Source organism: Primulina huaijiensis, chromosome 17, assembly GCF_012295235.1.
Source record: "Primulina huaijiensis isolate GDHJ02 chromosome 17, ASM1229523v2, whole genome shotgun sequence".
In the NCBI taxonomy this organism is placed as follows: Eukaryota; Viridiplantae; Streptophyta; class Magnoliopsida; order Lamiales; family Gesneriaceae; genus Primulina; species Primulina huaijiensis.
Window position 1 is genome coordinate 3946143 of NC_133322.1, and position 20059 is coordinate 3966201.

Consider the following 20059-nt stretch of genomic DNA (forward strand, 5'->3'; position numbering starts at 1 on the left):
CATTTTTTTTTTATTCAACAATATTTGGTTTGCTTCATTCATACTTCATTACCCTGAATTCCCAAAATGCCCTTCGAAATAAATAAATTATCCTTTCACCACTTAACCGCACGCATTACTTTCACTCTTCATTTCTCTCACAAATTTGCAGTCTTTGCCTCCTCACCTCATTGGCTCAGTTAGTTTTCTTCAACATTCCAATGGGAAAAATTAAAAATAAAATGTTTTGAATCTTACCGAATCTTGTTTGCTTCAATCTCCGATCTGGGTTTTGTTCCTTTTTTAACCTCCTTTGCGGGTTCATGCAGTAGAAACTTCATCAGGTTATTGGATTTTAAATAAAACTTTCGATAAGTATGCATTTCGCGGCGGCTGTTTCTTCTGAGGTTATCTTCATATAGCGTGTGCTTTTTTCTTTTTTCTTTTTTCCAACGTTTTGAACAACTTAATTAATCAAAATTTGATGTGGTTTTGTTGGTTTGTGATGAGTCATATTGACTTAATCTTCAACTTTTTTGTTTTCCTTTTGGTTTACCAAGTGTTTTGGTGCAAGTAAGTTTGTGCTTTATGTATAATAAGTTGATGATTGCCTGTTTAATTCGATTCTCTCTTTTAGGTCATTAGGTGGTTGTAATTTCTTTCTATGGGTGAGAGTAGATGAGCCTCAGTTTTACTTTGTTACGACATAAATAGGATAAACTTTTGGTTGTGCTGTTAAGACTTCTGTGTTATTGTTCATATTCACTTTCTTGGTTATTTCCAGTGGACTTGTGAAATCCATCATGTGGTTGAAGAAGGAAATTTCTTAGAATTTTGTATGGTTGTGTTTTGTCTCGTAGATTTCTTTTGTTTGATTCAAAGAGCTGAGTTGAAAAATGGGTAGAGGTAGAGGAAAAGGGAAGAAACAGTCGGTGATCGCTGCTCGTGATGATACTCAGAACAGTGGGGAAGAGAACTTACCTTTGAAGAGAAGAGTAGGAAGGCCACAGAAGCCATTGAAGGATGATATTGAGAATGAAAATGAAAATGAAAATGAAAATGAATGTCAGATGGTAAAAGAAGAAGATGGAGGCCACGAGGACATGAAAAGTTGGGTATCTAGTGAAAGTAGCAAGAATCAATCTTGTATGGATGATGGAAGGAAGAGAAAGAGGGCTTCATTGAAGGAACATGCAGATTTAGTGAAAGAGGAAAATGATATCGTTACCAAGGCTAATGCCACCGTCTTGGTCAAGCCATCAGTTGGGTACAGACAAATCGGGAGGAGAAGGAAAAGTACACCAAGGCGGGCTGCTGAAGTTGGCGTTGAGTGCAAATGAAGATTTCATTGTATTGCTTTGAGACTATCTATTAGAGACAAGATTTTTCATTAATGGAGAAGGCTATCAAGAGTTTTTGCTATCAGCTAGCTCAACTCTTATTTTTTTTGTTTTTCCTATAATATTTGCTGCACAATCTTTGCTCCTCACCTAGACCATATTAATTTCCAGTCTTTTATTCGGAATTCGTGATACTTTTGTGTTCAGCTCGCATTCACAAGTATTTGTGTCTTGACATTGAAGTACATGATATAAACTCTAATAATAATAATAATAAAACAATATAATGCAAAAGTGGTGATCCAAGACATCAACCGCCCTCGAGGTAACCAAACATTAATGTAAGTTACATATACGAGTGTTATCCCCTTTTTTTAGATCCAAGAATTTAAAAAGCAGGACGAGGAAGAGGAAACCAACTTTCGAAATTACATCAGAGCAAATTGACTGTTTTTACATATCATGTGCTGTGGTCGGTTTGCGCTTCAAGTGGTGGCAAGACATACCAGAATTCCAGGGATCCACCCCAATCATAACTCGAAAATTGCAACGGCAGCATTCTCACTAGATCGACAGTTTCCGCTCTTCAGCATTATGACCAAAATTTTGAACATCTAAACAACTCTCCATCTAGTGATCATCTTCATTAATCCCAGGGCAGTCAGATAAAAGTGCCTCCATTGTCTCATACTGAATATTACAAGATGGACAAATGAGAAATGACACTGAAAGATCAATCTTTTTTATATCTTTCCCATTCTTGTACACTCAGGAAGATGACGTACCTGACATCCACAAAAGAGGCAGTAACGAAACTTGTTTCTTAGCTTCACTAATATGTTTGTCAAATCCTGCATCAAAAGAAACAATAGATAACCAGAACTAAGTTATTACCATAATATTTTACATTCTGAGCTGCCAACATTTTGTATTTGATTCAAGAAAAGGACACTCCTTGCTCTAGAATTCCTGATTTACCATAGTGCAGGTATAAGAAAAATAGTTCCACTTACACAGAAGAAGTTTGAGAAAAATTGCATCCATCATAATTATACATTTAATCCATTAGATTAATCTACAAAGTATTAGGATTTCAACTGACTAAGGCACATAAAAAATAAAAAGAAAGTACCTCCTCCGTAATATCTTCTTCCTCTTCCTCTTCATTTTCCCCATCATCATCTCCCTTCTTCTCGATTTCAACATCCCTGTTTTCCAGCTGTGCTAGTGCATCCTCTGCCTTGCGATAATTCACAATAATCCTCCTTCCCTTCCATCGTTCCTTCTGGCGACTCCCAAAATCTACAATCAATTCCTCCACTTTTCTCTTTCTAGTCTCGGCAATCTGTTTCTCTCTCTTCATCTTTTCTACCTTCGGATCCTCTCTGCCAATTCCGGCTCGCCCCCTTCTTAACTCCAGCCCCACAGGTTCAGTTCTACCACAACCTTCCTTTCCCAACGCCGAACCAGGAGTGTAGCCCATTTGCTTCAACAGTTTGAACCCAATATTGGATTCTGGAATAGCTGAAGTTAAGTTTTCCATGGTTTGTTGATCCTCATCTATTTGCTTCCGCCCACGTTTCAGTTTTCTCTGCTCCTGCCAATTTGGGCCTTCCAATTTCTTATTCGAAGAATTTAAGCTGAGACCCTACAGAATGTAAGCAAAAGTTCATTAAAAAAGGACAAATATCAAATTCAGTAACTCAAATAAATTAACCACCTACGATTGGGCAAAGTAGACAACAAAGCCCTTAAATTTTCTTTAACAAAAAAAATCATCTGTAAGAATATAAACTTTAAAATTGTAAATATGGCCAAAAATCAATACAAGTAAATGATTATCAAGGATCGGCAACTCGGAAAATTTTAAAAAAGTAGGGTTATGGGGAATTAACTATTCGAATAAAGAAAACACATAAATTGATCGAACATAATGTACAAAGATCGAAAATTTTACCTGTTTTGAGGAAGATTTAGGAATTTCTGGCGGTAGAAACTGTGAAACGTCCCCCATGTAGTCATCCTCTTCTCCTCCCGCCATTCCCAGCCGCAGCAACAGTTAGACCAAGACAACTAGAATTATATTTTCAATTTTATTACAAAATTAAAATAATACCCTTTATTTATATTATTGTTTTTCAAAATATATTCACTAAAAATTATTTTCTCTAGAAAAAATATTGTATTAAAATATATAATATCTAATATTTTTTCAATACATAAAGAATCACAAAAATAAAAAATTTTAATCATAGAACAGATTATCACTTTAATTTTATTTTAATTTATGTTAATCTAAACATAGATATTTAAAAATGATGAATACATAAAAATGATTATGAGCACCCCAATATTACCCATATATGTTTTCCAAGTTTCTTAGTATGTTCCTTCAACTATTGTGAAATTTTACCACAATTCAAGAAAATGTTTAAAACAACTTTTGTGCAAAATGACATATTTTCGGTTTTGTCTATAAATCTTCGAAATTCGATTTTAATCTAATAAACATATTATTGTCTTTGGTCTTTTTTGTCAATTAATGTCCTATGATGATGATATGACACAAAAGACAAAAACTTGTATGAGACGGTCTCACGGGTCGTATTTGTGAGACGGATTTCTTATTTGGGTTATCCATGAAAAAGTATTACTTTTTATGATAAGAGTATTACTGTTTATTGTGAATATAGGTAGGATTGACCCGTCTCACCGATTAAGATCCGTGAGACAGTCTCACATGATACCCACTCGACACAAAATGTTGGACTTTGTTGATATGCACGAGTCGAATTAGCACTCGTAACAAAAAAATTAACAAAGATAAAAGTGATAAGAAAGACCAAATTTTTGAAAGAAACTCGATTTCAACTATTTACAAGATGTAAAGCGAAAATAGACCAAATTGCAGAGATTTTCTTAGGAATGTTTGTGCTGCAGTGCTGGTTATCCAGTCCATTTCACTCCATATGCCACGTGGCAGAAACCCAATGATGCGCTTAGATTTCAATCGATCCTTGGTGGCAACCAGCAGCAACAGACACGGTCTGTAAAGATACATAGGGAAAGAGAAGTGGGAGGCTTCGACTACTCTCTGAGAAATGACAGGAATCCCTTTCTGTTGCTCTTCCACACTCTCCGTTCGGAGGTACTGTCAAATTTTATCTTCTTTCTCTTACCTTTACCATTTCCCGATTTTATTATGCAATTTCTTGCATGTAACTTAGATGTGAGTTGTTTATGTTCATTCAAGATGAGATATTTTCTCCGGATGTTTTTAATTGGCGTTCGTTTTCTGTTGAAAATTCAGAATATTTGTCATCTGGAGTTTGCTGTGCTTGAATTTTTTTTACTGTTAGTGTACATTTGGGACGAAGTGATTAGTTGTCCCCAATTTGTGAACAATTTTGAATTTTTGATGAAATCGGTTCAAGATTACATTTTAAAGAAGAAATGTAGATCTTCATTTTCGTTCATGGAGGTGTATTATGTTTTTTTTACTCATTAGTCTTTCTGCTGTTATATTTAACAAGAAATCATTTGAATGGGACATCTTGTTTATATTCTGTCTTTAGAACCTTATATTCTTCTTTGTCTAATTGCGACTATGATCTCATAAGTGAGATATTGTTGCGTCTACACCGGGTCTTGAAATCTGTCATTTGATATATTGTGGTGCGGACTGTGTAAAAAGCTTCAAACATCTGTATGAGCCGCTAAAAGATGAAACAGCCAATTTGTTTTTACAAACAATTCTGGGCGCAAACGTCAAACATTTTTAGTTTATCTTGCTGTTAAAATTTTTTCATTGCTTTAGGAGAAATTTTGTTTGCCATAACTACAAAGAATAGTGTTTAAATTTTAGGGGGATTAAGATAATATGAATGTGGTTTCAGCAATTTGGTAACATCTTGGTCAGTATTGGGGACTCATCAAGTACAGACACTGAAAGGGAGCCGATTGCATAGAAGAAACTTGGTAATCAAAGCAGAAGTGAATTTTGTGAATTCTGAAGAAGCAAAGAAACTTATTGCAGTTGAAGGATATGCAGTTTTGGATGTTCGTGATAGAATTCAGTTCGAGAGAGCTCATATAAAAGACTGCTATCACACCCCATTATTCATTGAAAACGAAGACAATGACTTAGGTTTGCCCTCATAGCCTTTCAATATAAGTCTCATGGTTTTCAAGACTTTTGGTTTTGCTATTTACTCAGAAGTTTATAATACAGGAACGATTTTAAAGAGGACAGTACACAACAATTTTGCTGGTTTGTTCTTTGGCTTGCCGTTCACTAAACCTAACCCCGAGTTTGTGCAATCTGTTAGGAACCAGTTTTCACCCGAAAGCAAGCTGTTACTTGTTTGTCAAGAGGGCCTGAGGTCAGTTTCTTAATTCGGTTATAGCTTCTTTTTGTTATTTGGTTTTCGAAAGTATGAAACAAGATTAACGAGGAACATTTAGTTGGTATTCACCTCCTCAACTTGTGCTGAAGAGTACCCCAATAAAACATTATTTGAATTTTACTTGTAATTGAAGTTACTGATTGCATCCTTTGTTGTATGAGACATACATGTTGAAGGAATGAAGTTTGAACGAAAGGTTATGTTTCATTTTTCAAATCATTGGTCACATTTGGTATTGTTCAATTTTTAAATGTTTAATTTATGTAGCACATGTAGTAGTGTAGTATTATTAGGATTCTGGAACTGGAGTCACCTCTTGTGACTGCTAGAGCCGAAGCAGTATGTTAAATAATGCATGAAAAATGTTCTGTAAGTTTTAAAAGTGTTAAGAGTGATGGAAGGAGAAATGCATCTCTATTAGTATAAAGTTAAAACAAATTGAAGTTGCCTCGAAAAAGTAAAATGTGGAAACTCTCTTCTTATCACTAAAAAAAAAGCCAGTGACGATTCTGGATTCACACGGATCTCTGAAGCCTTCACCACACTTCTAGCATTAAAACACCCAATCACTAGTACAAACAGCTAACAAATGCCCACTGTTATCACATCCATAGACCCCACACTATTGGAACTGTGTTAGGGACTTAAGTAGATTGGGCTTAAATAGTCTGGATAGTTTTATTATTGTGGGCTGAAATAAACTAGGACTAGAGGTTACTCGGGGAAGGGTAAAAAGGAAAAGAAATAAATAACACTAGAATTTGAAAAAAGAGGGGGTCGAGCAGATGGATGTATTTGTCTAGCTTTGTGCTAGGGCAGGGAGATAGGGGTGCCTTTCTTCTTGTGAAGGATTTAATCCTTGGCTGGGTGTTGTTTGCATTCAGATTAGTGTAGCTTTTTGTTGTTTTGAGTCACTGTAATCGTTCCACGTTGTTATTTGAGTCACTATTTTCTATATATCAGTTTAGATTCTCTATAATTTGTATTGACGTCCTATCAAACTACGCATACAAATCATCACACTCTAGTATGATTTTAAAGCTTACTTGACCATTCATAAGGATTGGCTATGCATATATTGATTCATGTTATATGCAAAGATATCATCCAGATTATTTATGACAATAATCTCTCTTAACATGTTGGTTAGTGACTCTTCAGTTGACTATGAAATGAATGACTTAACTTTTCTAGCTCGTCTCTCTTTTGTTTCCACCATCACTTCTTGGTTTTGATGATATGTTGCAATTCTCCTTACGTTTTTTTTTACCTTAATTAGTTCTTATAAATAGTTACGTATAAGACCAAAGGTTCAAAGGAAACTAGTCGGTATAAGTTATTTTATCTGATCGAAAAACTTCTCTTATACTGGAAGTTATCATTTCCGAATATGTTTTTGATGGTTTAGTTTCCTGATGTGGTCTCAGCTGGTTGACAGCTATGCTAGTCAACACTGGTCTATTTGTTATGTTTCCGGTTGAGAGAAACTCTGTGTCGCTTCCGTTTGAGACGACTTCCGACTAAGACAATTCTGATCTGCTGCCGTTCAAGGCAGCTCTATTTGGCTTCTGATAGATACGTCTTGTTCAAATGAGAATGCAGCTTCTAGATCTTCTTGTTGAATTCCTTTCAACTTGTCGGATAAATATAGCTATATCTGCGCAATTAATGAAACATATTAGAAATACAAAACTAGTTTTGTTGTCACCAAAATAATTTTGTTGCTATTCCGGTAACCGGAAAAGCTTTTACTTTGTTCTCGTTTATGTGTAATAGCGATTAATTTTGGTCCATCAAAAAACTAGTTTGAGATCCAAGAATACATATTGGAATCAGATATGATAATATTAAGGTTATAATTTATACATCTTTGATATGGGTTGATTCAATCAACTAGCCCTAGTCTTTTGTACGTCCAGAATCCTTTACAGAATCAAAGCTAATTTTTTCCTCACCTATCTAAGGTCGGCCTCTGCCACCTACGAATTAGAGGAAGCTGGATATCAGAATATAGCATGTATAACATCAGGCCTTCAATCTGTGACAACAGGTGCGTTTCTGCTTATTCAAAAATCTCGGTCATGTATTTAAGCTGGTATTGAATACCGAAAGATTATACTGTTACAGGGGCATTTGACTCTGTCGGTTCGACGGAGCTGAAAGATGCGGGAAAGGCCGGTTTAGTCACCATACAAGGCAAAATTTCTGCCGTACTAGGGACTGTACTTATCTGTAAGTTCAAAAGGACCAAATCCAAGTTTTCTTGAATATTGTTCTTCGATTTTTTTCACTAATCTTAAGTTGCTCGCATTCCAGGTGCATTTCTGTTCATTACTTTCTTCCCAGATCAAGCTGAGAAGCTATTTCAACTGGCTCCAACAAGCTAGCACTTAGCCACCTTCACAATTAGTTCGTTGTTGAATGTAGATCGACTGTGTTTTTATTTTGGGTCGAGGAATGGAGACATTTTGGGTTGCATAGAGTACATTAATTGTTTATGTTCGGAAAGGGTATAATCGCTGATACTTGTAAATGAAGAGTTATGCCTATGTATCGTTTAGCTTGCATTGCTTTTGATACCTGCAGAAAAATTATTTGTAATAAATGGTTATTTTAATAAAAGCCCTTTCCAGAATTGAATTGATACACACATATATATTGAGATATTTAATTTAAAGACACTTTTCAATTTTTTTGATAATTATTTTATTATATACATATGAGAGTATTTTAATTTATTTAAATATTTAATTAATATAAATATAGAGTAAATAGACATATATCAATATAATAATAACACAAACCACTTCGATGTAAGTTAGATGTACATATAACTTACATTATATTTTTAAATGAAATTATGTTCATAAAATAATACAAACAATATTCTTATAACATTGATCAACCATTTTTGCAAAGCAAGATGGTTAGTGGGAAGGCTTAAAAAAAACAGGCTGTTAAATGGAATTTCCACTGTGAGATCCAGGTCTTTCATCCCTCAGAAACATGTACTTGAATTTCACAGCACCATTATTCTGGCAACACAGTAGTACAAATACAATTCAGCTTTAAACGTGTTTGATTTGATTGCAATCTACCATCCTCCTCACTAAACACCATCAAAGTCCCAGAACTCTAGCATTAAAAAAATGGCAAGAGGGACTTCCAACTGGTTGAATCAAGGTCTCTTCCAGCTACTATTTGTCCAGGCTGTGGCTACTCGCCGGGTAAGCAGTACAGCTGCCTGATATTTCCTGATGCTGTCAAGTCATAAAAAGTTGCATCACATTTATCGTATGACTGCAAGGAAAGTAAATAAAAATGTGGCTATATTGTAACAGATTTTACCATATAACCAATCTTTAAAACACGAGTGGATAGCACTAGATAGTTCTCGTTTACGGCTCTCTTCAAGTTGAGTTTCCCTCAAGATTTGCTTGACTTCTTCCAAATTTTTGTGCTGAGGTTCAAGAAACAAGTAAACAATCATTTTGAAATTTGAGTTTATAAAATAGCTCAAAAAGAACCAGAGTAAAGGAGTGCGTGAAATTGTATCCATAGGTGTCATCTGCTCATCTCAGCACTTGAACATACATTTTTCTGTTGTGATGCAAGATAGGCATCAGGCAAAGGGAATGGATTGTCTTTCGTAGAACCAGGTTGTTCACTTCCCAAACAATTTGGTATCTGTGTGTGTCACCAAATCGTACATTAATTGCATCAACATAGGAACTTAAAATAAAAACATGGAAAATATAGACCACCAAAAGGAATAAAAGTGCAATCCATTTACAGAATTTGACTACGCATAGAAAACCAATTAATGCGCATACCACAAAATTAGTATACTGATCTGGGTCAAGGCGGATGGCAGATTCGGCTTGTACATCTGCAACACCAGCTGGATGGGATAATGAGTCGTGTGGATCCACCACTCCAAGTACTACAGGTTCATCCCACTTGTTGATTTTAGGATCAATTCCAACTTGATTCATGTGCTCCTCCAATTGTGAGTAGAATGTATTATATGGTGCTACCTGTTTTTAGTTAAACAGAAAAAGAAGAAAAAAAATCTGTGTGAAACTGTTTGGGAACATAAAGGAAAGGAATAACTTATCACTCATTTCGAAGGTCAACAAGATGCATGAGAATATAAGCAAATTCCATGCACTATGAAAGTATAAACACTTGCAAACAGGATTATTAACCCAGAGAATTATAACTCAAAATGGATATGGTGATTACAGAACAACGAGTAGATTTAAGTAACAAAAGAAATGGAAACCCACCTGCAACTTATGGTTATCTCCAACAACAAGGGGTTGCTGGTTTACTCCTAAGAAGAACAGACATTCACGGCAATTCACTATGCAGATGCGTTTTGCAGCAGTGATTAGATGAACGCGTTCACAATGTTCAACTCTGACGGCCTATTAATTGCAATGAAGCAGGAATAAGAAGTATTTGATGTTAACATCTGATATACTCAGTTAAAAAAAATAAACAAGTAAATGATATGGAAACTTGTATCATAAACATACATGCATAGGCAATGAAGTTATTGATAATGTCTAGCACACATTATGATAGATCATATACAAGGTAATATAGCTAGAGTAACCATCTTGGCAATCGAAATACAATGCTATTTATTTGAAGACTCTATCAACACCAGAACTACATGTACATGCAAGAAGAATCATATTAATAGGTTCAACCATGCAGTACCTTCCCAACGGCTCCCAGAACAATTGTGGCATCAGAGCATCCATAGACCGTGGCATATTTTAGTGGTGCCAATATGTAAATTGCTGATTCGTGGCAATTTACAACCTGAGAATAACATATACTACATAGTTATTAGGTGCATGGTAAATGAAAAATTTGTAAATGAGGAGCAAGATGCTTGATTTATCAAAGCAAGGACCACTAAGGCGTAAAAACTGAAGAAACACTTATCAATATCATCAAATATATACTTATAATGACTTGTCATTTTTCCTATCTACCAAGATGACTTTCCACAAACAATAGAATTTGACAATTACAATGCAGTTACTTTAAATTTCAGATAATTTACTCAACAAATCTAGAGAATCTCAATATCCCATGATTAAAAAACTCAAATGAACAGAATTTAACACGCAAATAAATTTGATGGAAATCTTGGCAATGTTTCAACCAAAATTGTGAGAGAATTAAAAGGAATGTGAGATGCAAAGATGGCTACTTTTCACCTTCACAGATGTGCTCTTGAGATCAGATGCTTGTTTTACAACTGATGATTTGGAGACCCCCTCGATGAAACTTGGACCTCGAGGACTGCTAGAGGGCTTTGCTGAACTTGTATTAATATCAGCCATCGGAACATCCTGGTCAGAAAAACTGTTGGGCACATTTTCTTTTGGAGATACTCTATCAGCAATGTGTTCCAGAGTAGTAGATATATTTTGAAGAAGCCAGTCAAGAACTTGTGATGCAGGGACAGGAACATCAGGCATGTCAGGATCAGAATTCGCAAAAAATGGAGTATTCTGGCACAAGGGAATTCTCTCGGATCCCTTTTCACCAAAATTAATCATAAATCCAAGATGCTCAAATCTATCCATAGATAGAACCTGGAACAAAAGCATACTCAGAGTTATAGTATACAGCTCAAGAAAACATGCCAACTAGAACATGAATTACAAGTTTTATTAGACCATAACCATATGAACAAAACCATCCAGTAAAACAGAATGCGGTAAGGACAACAGATGATGGCGCCATCTCAACATAATTATTTAACAGCGAATTCAACAGTATCACAAAATAAGCCAATTGACATACCATTGATTCATCATCTTCCCCTTCCACAGAGTCAGCCAAAAGGGATAAAATATTGCCCAAGTGTTTTTGCAAATACGATAGCTGATGAGCTTCTTCATCAGCTTGTGATGGCATAAACCTTCGACTATTGCTGCGTACTAACTGTCATATGTAGAACCATACATATTAATAATGATAATAAATTAACAATTATATGTCAATGACATGTATAACGAAAGTCATCATCTCTTAACTGCGGGACCATAGGAAATTAAGAGCAACTGATATTAACACATATCATAAGTAAAGTGAATAATCGCATATATAAATAAGCCACATGTCCAAAATATAACTCCACGGCCACGCTCACTTCTCAATAAATTCACGACATCAGCTAAAGTCGATATATTTCAATCCAAAATGCATTTCTAATGCATCCCCAACAATATCAGGCATCACATGCTTACACACACCCAAAAACAACATCAACAAAAACATAAAATCACTTTCATATCTCAACAACCAGCTTCAACCAATAAATATTTCACCCACATTGCACATCAAACAACAAACAAAATAAAATTAGAAAAAATTAACACCTGCAATGGTGAGAGAGCAGATAAAAACCCATCAAAAGCCGACGTTGAAGGCCACACATCAGCAACTGCCGCGGAGTCCTTGTGCCCTTTAGGCAGCAACCTCTTATAACTCTGTATATACAAGAAAACCAACAAATCAAACACATCAACGCCGACTTCATCGATATCTTTTGGGACCCTAGCATTCACCAAGGGATCGGAATCTTTGTGGAGAACAGAGGATAGGGTTTCTAGCAGAAGCCGAGCGTGATCTATAGGAACCTGCAACACTCGGGATAGCTTTTCCGAGCTGACTCGGTAATTAGAATCCGACGAGAGGAGAACAGATTTGATTTGGGATAGCGTCTGCGTGCCATCGGTGAATATAAGTTTGGGAATGGGGAGAAGTCCGTGCTCGAAGGGCTCGCGGCGAGGGTGGAGATAGTACGTGGGAGCTACGGGGGTGTACGGTGGTTGCTCCGGTTGAGGTTCGGTGGCGGAATCCATCATCGAGGTGGCGCGTGGATCAGTAAGGGCATAAATGGAACTTTAACTGTTGAATGTTCAGGATACAGGAAATTATTGCACTCAGAACGTCCAGTTGGAAGGGTAACATAAGGCAATGGACGTAAATTTCGGTCCGGACCCGGCCCGAATTAATTAGCGACCACGCGATAAATGTGTTCTCTAGAAAAATTATATAATAAAATCGTCCTTTTTTTAATTTAAAGTGTAAATTATTACTTTTTGAAATTAAAATTATAAAAAAAGCAAATAAAATAAAAATATAATATATATAATTGGAAGGAAGAGAACATTTTGTTAATTATAAAATATTTTAATTACCATACCAAAATTAATTAGTAAATGAAGTTTAATTTTAATAAATAGTATATATAATACATTATATTATGTGTTTTTTTATGGATAATATATTTTTATTTTTTACATAATTATTTTAGTTATGATTTTTTACATGTAAAATAATAGATAAACAAATTTTAACTCCTATGAGTTAGTCGAGAAAAAAAATAGGTAAAATATATTGGAATTACTAATAAATATATAATGAAATTTGCATATCATATTAGACATTTCTATTTATCATATTTTTGGTCATATATGATCCATTATTGTTAAGTTTTAAGACTTAATTGTGAAACCCGTGTATATTGTATAGAGGGAAACATAAGCCGTCGCTATTTTTTTTTTTATATGTATTCGATAAATTTTTAGACTAAGATAAATCATATTAAAAAATTATGTATGATAGAATCGTTCGATAAGACTTTGGTAGAGAAATGAAACTTTTGATTGATTAACCTTCAAAAACTCAAAATGTTTGGATGTATGTAAAGGCCAGCCGAAATGTCGATAACAGAAATCAAAAGGACAAAGAGGAGTTAAGGAAGAACACTGCAAATCGAAAATAACAAATAAGGCAAAGATAAATCATAAGATTCAGACAAAGTTGGGAACTTCTCTATAACATGCTATCAGCTCGAGCCGGTAATCGCCTGAAGAAATTGCTGGGGACGGAGGGCATCTTGCTTCGAAATCTGGGGTGCCGAAGCATAAACAAGCCCGCTAACAGAATCACGATCTTGAATGGAGTTATATACAGAGCAACGGCCGCACAGAGACAGGAAACCACGAATATGCTCGTTGCTCTCGGGTCCCTCCAGCCCAGCAGCGCATGAAACCTTTCCCCCTGTGTCGCCATGTCTCCCACAACCGTCTGTATCCTCCCCGCCATGCTTCTGAGCCTATCGTACCTCATCCGGATGATATCTTGAGGTTTAGACGTGGGGAACGTGTCGAATTCCTCGTCTAGTTCATCTGGGTGCACCGCTTCTGCCCAAGATATTTTTGTGTCCATGTGTGGTGGGTTTCTTGGTTTGTGTCTGAAGTTCCAAAGTCCGATCAGAAACATGTAGAGGAATGTCGTGGGGAGGATTAGTTCGGGGTAGCAGATCAGTATGCAGAAGAGGATGTGGACTAAAATGGTGGTGACATTGGCAGACCTCGACAAGCCATTTGCTTATGGAGATGAAGCCCGAAAAGAGTGAGACGATTCGAAAGAAATTGGCCTTGCTTCTGCGCATGCTCCACATATGAGAATCCACGTCTATCATGTATTCAACCACTTCTTTTCTCAGTGGTGGCTCAGCTCTTCCGAGTCTTGATGCCACAATGTTCATCGCTTGATACCTTAAGCTGTCTAATTGGCTGACTGTGAATGGATGCAGGTAGTGCATTTTGGGGAGTAATGGCCGGCTGTAAAGGTACATCATGTGTGCTAATGAGAGGCAAGTGAATCGAAACGCTATCTGGAGTTCGCCTGTTTTCTTCAAACCAGATGGTTGCAGCACAAGGAGTGGGTAAGAATGGGTGTAGATCCTATCAGTTTCTAACGTGGAGAGCCGGATTCTTACTTTACCTATTCTTCAATCTCTTCCAGAAGCATTGCCGGCTGCTGGTTTCTCCTTCCCTCCCAAGAGGCAGTTGTCAAAAACTCCAATTGTGATCACCGTGCAGGGATCATACACCTCCCACGTGTACTGCTCATTCCATTTGGGGCTCATGCTATCTACTATGGTTCGAGTTCTTACCCACTTCTGCCCGTATTTAGCTACGCAGTAAGCATCTGTAGTACCTCTTCCATCTCGCGTTTTCATCGGTAGAAGCCCTTGTGCACTCAAGAGCCCTACTTCAAGAATCCCAATTGGCTGTTTCCACAGTTGCCTAGCAGTAGGCTTTTGATCACTGATATACATAGTGGACTCATCTAGTACATGATATCCACCTTCAAGACAGGCTCTCAAATGAAGCCTTGTTGAAAATTTTAGCTCTTTTCTTCTATCTCCCTCCAAAACACCGAACCCAAACTTCTCAAGATCGAACCAACGAGAATGCACAGGCCTGTGATCCAAACGCCTCTCAAAGATGGTTAATGGCAAGTTTACCTTCCCAACAAGCTCATCTTTAGATGCGGTCAGTTTATTTTCGATAGTGAGGAATAGTTGCTCTTCGAAAGGCTCGGCAGCAACAAAGATCAAATCTTCATTCCAAAATGGATTAGTGGTTCTACTTGGGCAGAGCTTAGTCTTGAGTATCTGGTTCCCAACATGAGCTTTAACAAACACCTGTGGGAGCTGGCTTTTGTCTTCTGATTTCACGTCCTGTGCCTCAATCACATTAACACGTAAGTACCACAGTTTAGGCGAGACATACACCTTTGATCTTACACTGAAAACACCTTCTCCTTGCACTAAAGCAGCATCTGAATGCCAAGATTCAGGAAAAGCTTCATCAGCTTGCGTCCCCATCCAAACTGCCACCATAACTTCCCCTTTCAATTTATTTTCGCCCCGACGATCTTCGAGGCGATACCATTGAGGGGCTAAAGGACTATCTGGTGGAACTCTTGTGGGCACTTCATTCATATCAAACACAACTTTTCCAAGATAATCATCCCTTGTTACCATCTCTTTGTCTCTAACAAACACTTCAAGAACAGAGGACTGAATTTTCTCTTTCGAGAATGCGAACACTTGATTCCACTCCGGGTTCGTTTTCTTCTCAAATCTCTGAGTTTTACCCTTGTAGTTCCCTAGCTTCACCTCCACATAAGGATCACAGTTTCCTGTCACAGGGTTTGGAGGGAGGTCTCGAGCTTTCACCACACGACCACACGAACATATAGATAATACATTTGCTCGACAAGATCATATGTACTCGTAACTCTGTCACTACTAATCCACCCTCCGCCACCTCGAGCTCCTCCATAAGCCCACCGCTCGCCTAACTGTGGCTTTGTTTCTTTAATCTTGTATTCATCTTGAGGAGGGTTTGAAGGTGCACGAGTGTTCATCACGTAAATCAAATTTCTTGATATTTTTTCGGTTTGGGAAAGAATTTATCTATCTTGAGTTTGGTTCTTCGAACTTGGATTACTGGAATAATAGATGAAAAACACGCATCAGCTTTAGCTAGACCACATAAGTCTCTACCCAAGAATCCTATTTTTTTAAATGAAGATTTCATCACCTTTTTGTAAATTTAAACTCTGAAATATGCTTCATCTTCTTTCTCACTGCCTCTGTGTCACCAGCTAATCAGATTCTTGATTTTTTTTATGCTTCATTGAACTTAGGTTTGATTAAGGGACCAGGTAGTGTGAAATGATTAAAAGGGTATGAGCATTTGCTTTGTTTAAGCGCATTTCTTCAAGTTGTCCACTTTACTTATGCTTATAAAACCTCAAAAAATCTAGAATATTAGCAACAAAAGCTTCAAATATTCTGCAATTTATCAAAAGTAGTTCGAATGGCTTATGCATGATGACAAAGTTTGTCTTTTGGACTTGAAAAACCATTTTGGCTTTTTAAAGATTCTTTGATTTGTTTTTTGAAACTTTGAAGCTTATAATCAAGCCCTTCATTGGAAATTTGATATCCTTATCATGTTGTAACACTTGTTATTATCGTAATCAATATAAGCCTAAGCGAATAAGATTTAAATGCCGCGTAGAGTATATATTTAAAGTAATTTAAGATCACTCTTATATCATATGTCACGTTCTGAAACCCGATATTAGTTGGAGGTGAAGGGCATGATGACGACTCGTGTAACTTGAAATTCGATTACTCCGCCATGAGTGCATTAGAAATAAGAAGATTGAAGGGTTAAATTCCAAGAGATGACTAAACTAGGCATGATGAAGCTTTAGAGAAGGGGTGACAACATGCATGATTCTTGGCAATAAAGATGCTTTTAGACTTTATTCCTCTTTTGTTTACTTCAGCTTTGAGGTGTCAATATTAATACTTTCTTCATCAAAAGATTAAATGCGATTCCATTTATTTTACTTTAGAGAAAAAACCGCCGTAGCTTTTTAATATACGTGAATTCATTCAAAGTTAAAATATTTAACCCATTGAATTTTTACATATAATATTGTAATAAAATTAGAAAAACCAGTTAACAAAATATTTTTGTAATCTAAAATTTTCTTTGAATAACATTTTTGTAGCACGAAAATAAAGGGTTTACATGGCTATTACTTGTGCAGATTTTTTGAAATAATCTATTGAGGAATATATTCTCACACCCATAGGAAAGATGCTCTTAAAATCAAAGTTAAGGTTGACAAAAGAAAAGGTCAAAATCAGGATCTTCACTATATTTATTTTAACCAAAAACTTTATTTATCCCCGCCATAATTAAATGTCTTCTTTTGGCATTTATTGATTTATGTTTCTAACAATATATTTATGAAAATTATATTACGAAATGTGATGTATGTTTATTTATTTTTTAATTTTGTATTTAAATACATGGAAGAATTTAGGTGGATTTAATTTCCAATGAAGAAATGTGAAAATGTTAAATTTGTAAAAAAGCAATTCAAAATCTTTGCAAGATAACCAATTATGTAAATGAACACCTTCAAAAGTCACATAGATGAAACTGGAATAGGTTGGAACCTAGCCACAGGAAAGCAAACCAAAGGATTAGCTCTTGGCAGTGTTATTCCAATCCCTTCCTCCATATCCACACTCCCATTTCCTCCCTCAACCCTCCACTCGAAACACTGGATCATGGCGGCTAAGGTTGTCTGAACGATCTGCAGTGCCAATGAAGATCCGGGGCATCCTCTTCGCCCGCTCCCGAACGGCAAAAGATGGTAGTTTTGTCCCCTCACATCCAGCTGCCCTTTCACACTTCCATCATCATTCAAGAATCGATCGGGCCTGAATTCGAGTGCGTTTTCCCAATGACTACCATCCCTTCCAATAGCCCAAACATTGACAAATAGTCTAGTTTTAGATGGGATGTGGTAATTTCCAATGGTGCAGTCTTTGCTCGATTCTCTGATGATTAATGGGGCAGTGGGGTGGAGCCTTAGTGTTTCTTTTATGATGGCTTGGATGTATGGAAGGTTTGGGATATCGGATTCTTCAACGACCTTGTTGTGTCCTACGATGGTGTTGATTTCTTGAACTGCCTTTTGCATAATGTTTGGATGGTTGATTAGCTCTGACAATGCCCACTCCACTGTGATTGCTGATGAATATGTTCCGGCAGCAAATATGTCCTGATACATGTACAAAAACAACGTATAGTTCTGTTAAAAATGACTTGAGTTTCTTCACAATAATGTCACAAAACTTGTTCATGAATATGCTGGTAAAAACGTTAATAAAGCCATGTTTGTTACCAAGATAAAAGCCTTTATATTTTCCCTTGTTAGCTTGATTTCTGAGCTTTTATCTTCGGATATATCAAGTAAAATGTGAAGGAAATCCTTCACAATCCCCACTTCCCCTGTTCGCTTCACTGATCTTCTTGCTTCTTCATGTTCGTCTATAATCTTCTCCATCAACTCATCAAACTTGTCGCGGACGTCTTTCAAACGCTTACCAAATCCCTGTAAGTCCAAGTTTTTGCAGAACCAAATATAATCTGATAGATTAAATTTTCCTGTAAGTTCAGCGGTTTCTTGAATCAGTTTCCTGACTTCCCCTGCTCCACTTTCGTCCCCCGAACATCTGTGGCTCATCGTCATTCTAGATATCGAATTGTTTGTCATTCTGATAAGCTCGTTCCCAACCTCAACAGAAGTACCAGACTCAGCCTTCTTCAAAAAAAGTTCAACAAGATTCCTCATTACACTACGCCTAGTCGGCATCATCAAGTCTAACGTCTGGCCTCCAAGAAGTCCAGACATGCACAGTTTCTTGATGAACTTCCAATACGGTCCATAAGGAGCAAATGAGAAATCTTGAGAACCGTAACTTAAGTAATCCGTGGCAGCTGTTTGGGGTCGATCCGAGAAAGAGCCTTCGTGTGTTTTGAGAACTTCTCTCGCCGTTTCCGGTGATGAAGCAACTAAACAAGGAACTGAGCCAAGGTATATGTGAATCAAGGGTCCATATTGAGACGCAAGTTTGGCTAGAGCTTGATGAGGTATGGGAGCTAAGAGATGGAGGTGTCCAATGATCGGTAAGGCTAGAGGGCTCGGGGGAAGGCATTTGGAAGAGTGTTTCTTCAACGTTGCTCGAACAAGTATCGTAGAAATGAGCCAAACGAGGAAAAGACCAATATATTCCCAGATTTCTGCCATGGATTTTAAACTCAGAATAATAAGTATAACTTGATATACATCATAGATTCTTGTATATTAGGTGTTTGATGTACCTTGAGTTCGTAAAATTCTTTAGCAGACTCAAGATTTTTATATATTGTTTTCATTCAACTTCATTGATCAGCAGTGTCTGAAAATGTTTAACATGTAGTTCCCTTTCCCTGTAATGACAGTGAAGTTTAGCATATAATTATATGAATTTAGGCTTAGTTTATTCAGCTTTCTTAACCAGTTGCATCCATTATTCTTGGCATTTTGAATATTTTTATTGGGTAGTTCCAACGTCCAAGGAAAGTTTGATCGAAAACAACACATAGACATCTTTTGAATATTTTTATCAGGGTAGTTCCAACTTCGTTGTATGGAAACATGTTTTGAATAATTTTTATTACGGTAGTTCCAATGTCCAATCAAAGTTTGCTTGCTCGATTGATGTTAATTAAACTAATACAGAGTGACTTATGAATTCAAGAAAGTTACATCACCAATAAACATATTTTTTGGGACGATATCTCTCTTGGTTTATAATATAATCTTCTTGACTTTAATTAATTATAATTCATTCTTTATTCATTTAATATATTGATAATGATACAGATATAGATACAAATATAATACAGATATATAGAGGATATGACCAAAAAAGGTATCCAAAATTTTCAAAAGAAATTCAGAATTTTGTATAAATGATTGAAAATTAGAATAGTTTGGGTTTATTTATAAAGGCAAATTATACTTTTATAAACGACTCACTATATTTAATTTATTTTATAAGCTTAAAAAATTATTTTTCCTTAA

At 36.3% G+C, this 20059-nt stretch overlaps 5 protein-coding genes and 1 pseudogene across 6 annotated transcripts; 2 read left to right on the forward strand and 4 right to left on the reverse strand.

Moving 5' to 3' along the window:
• Positions 1 to 129: 129 nt before the first annotated feature.
• Positions 130 to 1457, forward strand: LOC140962439 (uncharacterized). Of its 2 annotated transcripts, none has more exons than XM_073421328.1 (2): positions 130 to 386; positions 840 to 1457. In XM_073421328.1, the coding sequence occupies exon 2, from the start codon at positions 876 to 878 to the stop codon at positions 1317 to 1319; it is 444 nt and encodes a 147-aa protein (XP_073277429.1). In that variant the 5' UTR covers positions 130 to 386; positions 840 to 875; the 3' UTR covers positions 1320 to 1457. The 2 variants fall into 2 exon arrangements, with proteins under 2 accessions (XP_073277429.1, XP_073277430.1); XM_073421329.1 differs by having other exon boundaries at positions 130 to 323.
• A 146-nt stretch (positions 1458 to 1603) lies between these two features.
• Positions 1604 to 3407, reverse strand: LOC140962438 (uncharacterized). The gene is made up of 4 exons (XM_073421327.1): positions 3277 to 3407; positions 2452 to 2967; positions 2105 to 2170; positions 1604 to 2009 (listed from the first exon to the last, which is right to left on the reverse strand). Exons 1-4 carry the CDS (start codon positions 3358 to 3360, stop codon positions 1950 to 1952), a joined length of 726 nt encoding a protein of 241 aa, XP_073277428.1. The 5' UTR covers positions 3361 to 3407; the 3' UTR covers positions 1604 to 1949.
• Positions 3408 to 4226: 819 nt separating this feature from the next.
• Positions 4227 to 8360, forward strand: LOC140963102 (rhodanese-like domain-containing protein 9, chloroplastic). Its single transcript, XM_073422334.1, has 6 exons — positions 4227 to 4467; positions 5216 to 5466; positions 5551 to 5701; positions 7690 to 7775; positions 7853 to 7957; positions 8042 to 8360. Exons 1-6 carry the CDS (start codon positions 4421 to 4423, stop codon positions 8110 to 8112), a joined length of 711 nt encoding a protein of 236 aa, XP_073278435.1. The 5' UTR covers positions 4227 to 4420; the 3' UTR covers positions 8113 to 8360.
• A 177-nt stretch (positions 8361 to 8537) lies between these two features.
• LOC140962437 (uncharacterized) lies at positions 8538 to 12755 on the reverse strand. Its single transcript, XM_073421326.1, has 9 exons — positions 12133 to 12755; positions 11555 to 11695; positions 10963 to 11343; positions 10454 to 10558; positions 10015 to 10155; positions 9559 to 9762; positions 9320 to 9412; positions 9074 to 9185; positions 8538 to 8985 (listed from the first exon to the last, which is right to left on the reverse strand). The coding sequence occupies exons 1-9, from the start codon at positions 12619 to 12621 to the stop codon at positions 8942 to 8944; spliced, it is 1710 nt and encodes a 569-aa protein (XP_073277427.1). The 5' UTR covers positions 12622 to 12755; the 3' UTR covers positions 8538 to 8941.
• A 695-nt stretch (positions 12756 to 13450) lies between these two features.
• Positions 13451 to 17107, reverse strand: LOC140963599 (FT-interacting protein 1-like; annotated as a pseudogene).
• Positions 17108 to 17192: 85 nt separating this feature from the next.
• LOC140963176 (cytochrome P450 93A3-like) lies at positions 17193 to 19426 on the reverse strand. The gene is made up of 2 exons (XM_073422444.1): positions 18335 to 19426; positions 17193 to 18211 (listed from the first exon to the last, which is right to left on the reverse strand). The coding sequence occupies exons 1-2, from the start codon at positions 19238 to 19240 to the stop codon at positions 17570 to 17572; spliced, it is 1548 nt and encodes a 515-aa protein (XP_073278545.1). The 5' UTR covers positions 19241 to 19426; the 3' UTR covers positions 17193 to 17569.
• Between the last annotated feature and the right edge of the window lie 633 nt (positions 19427 to 20059).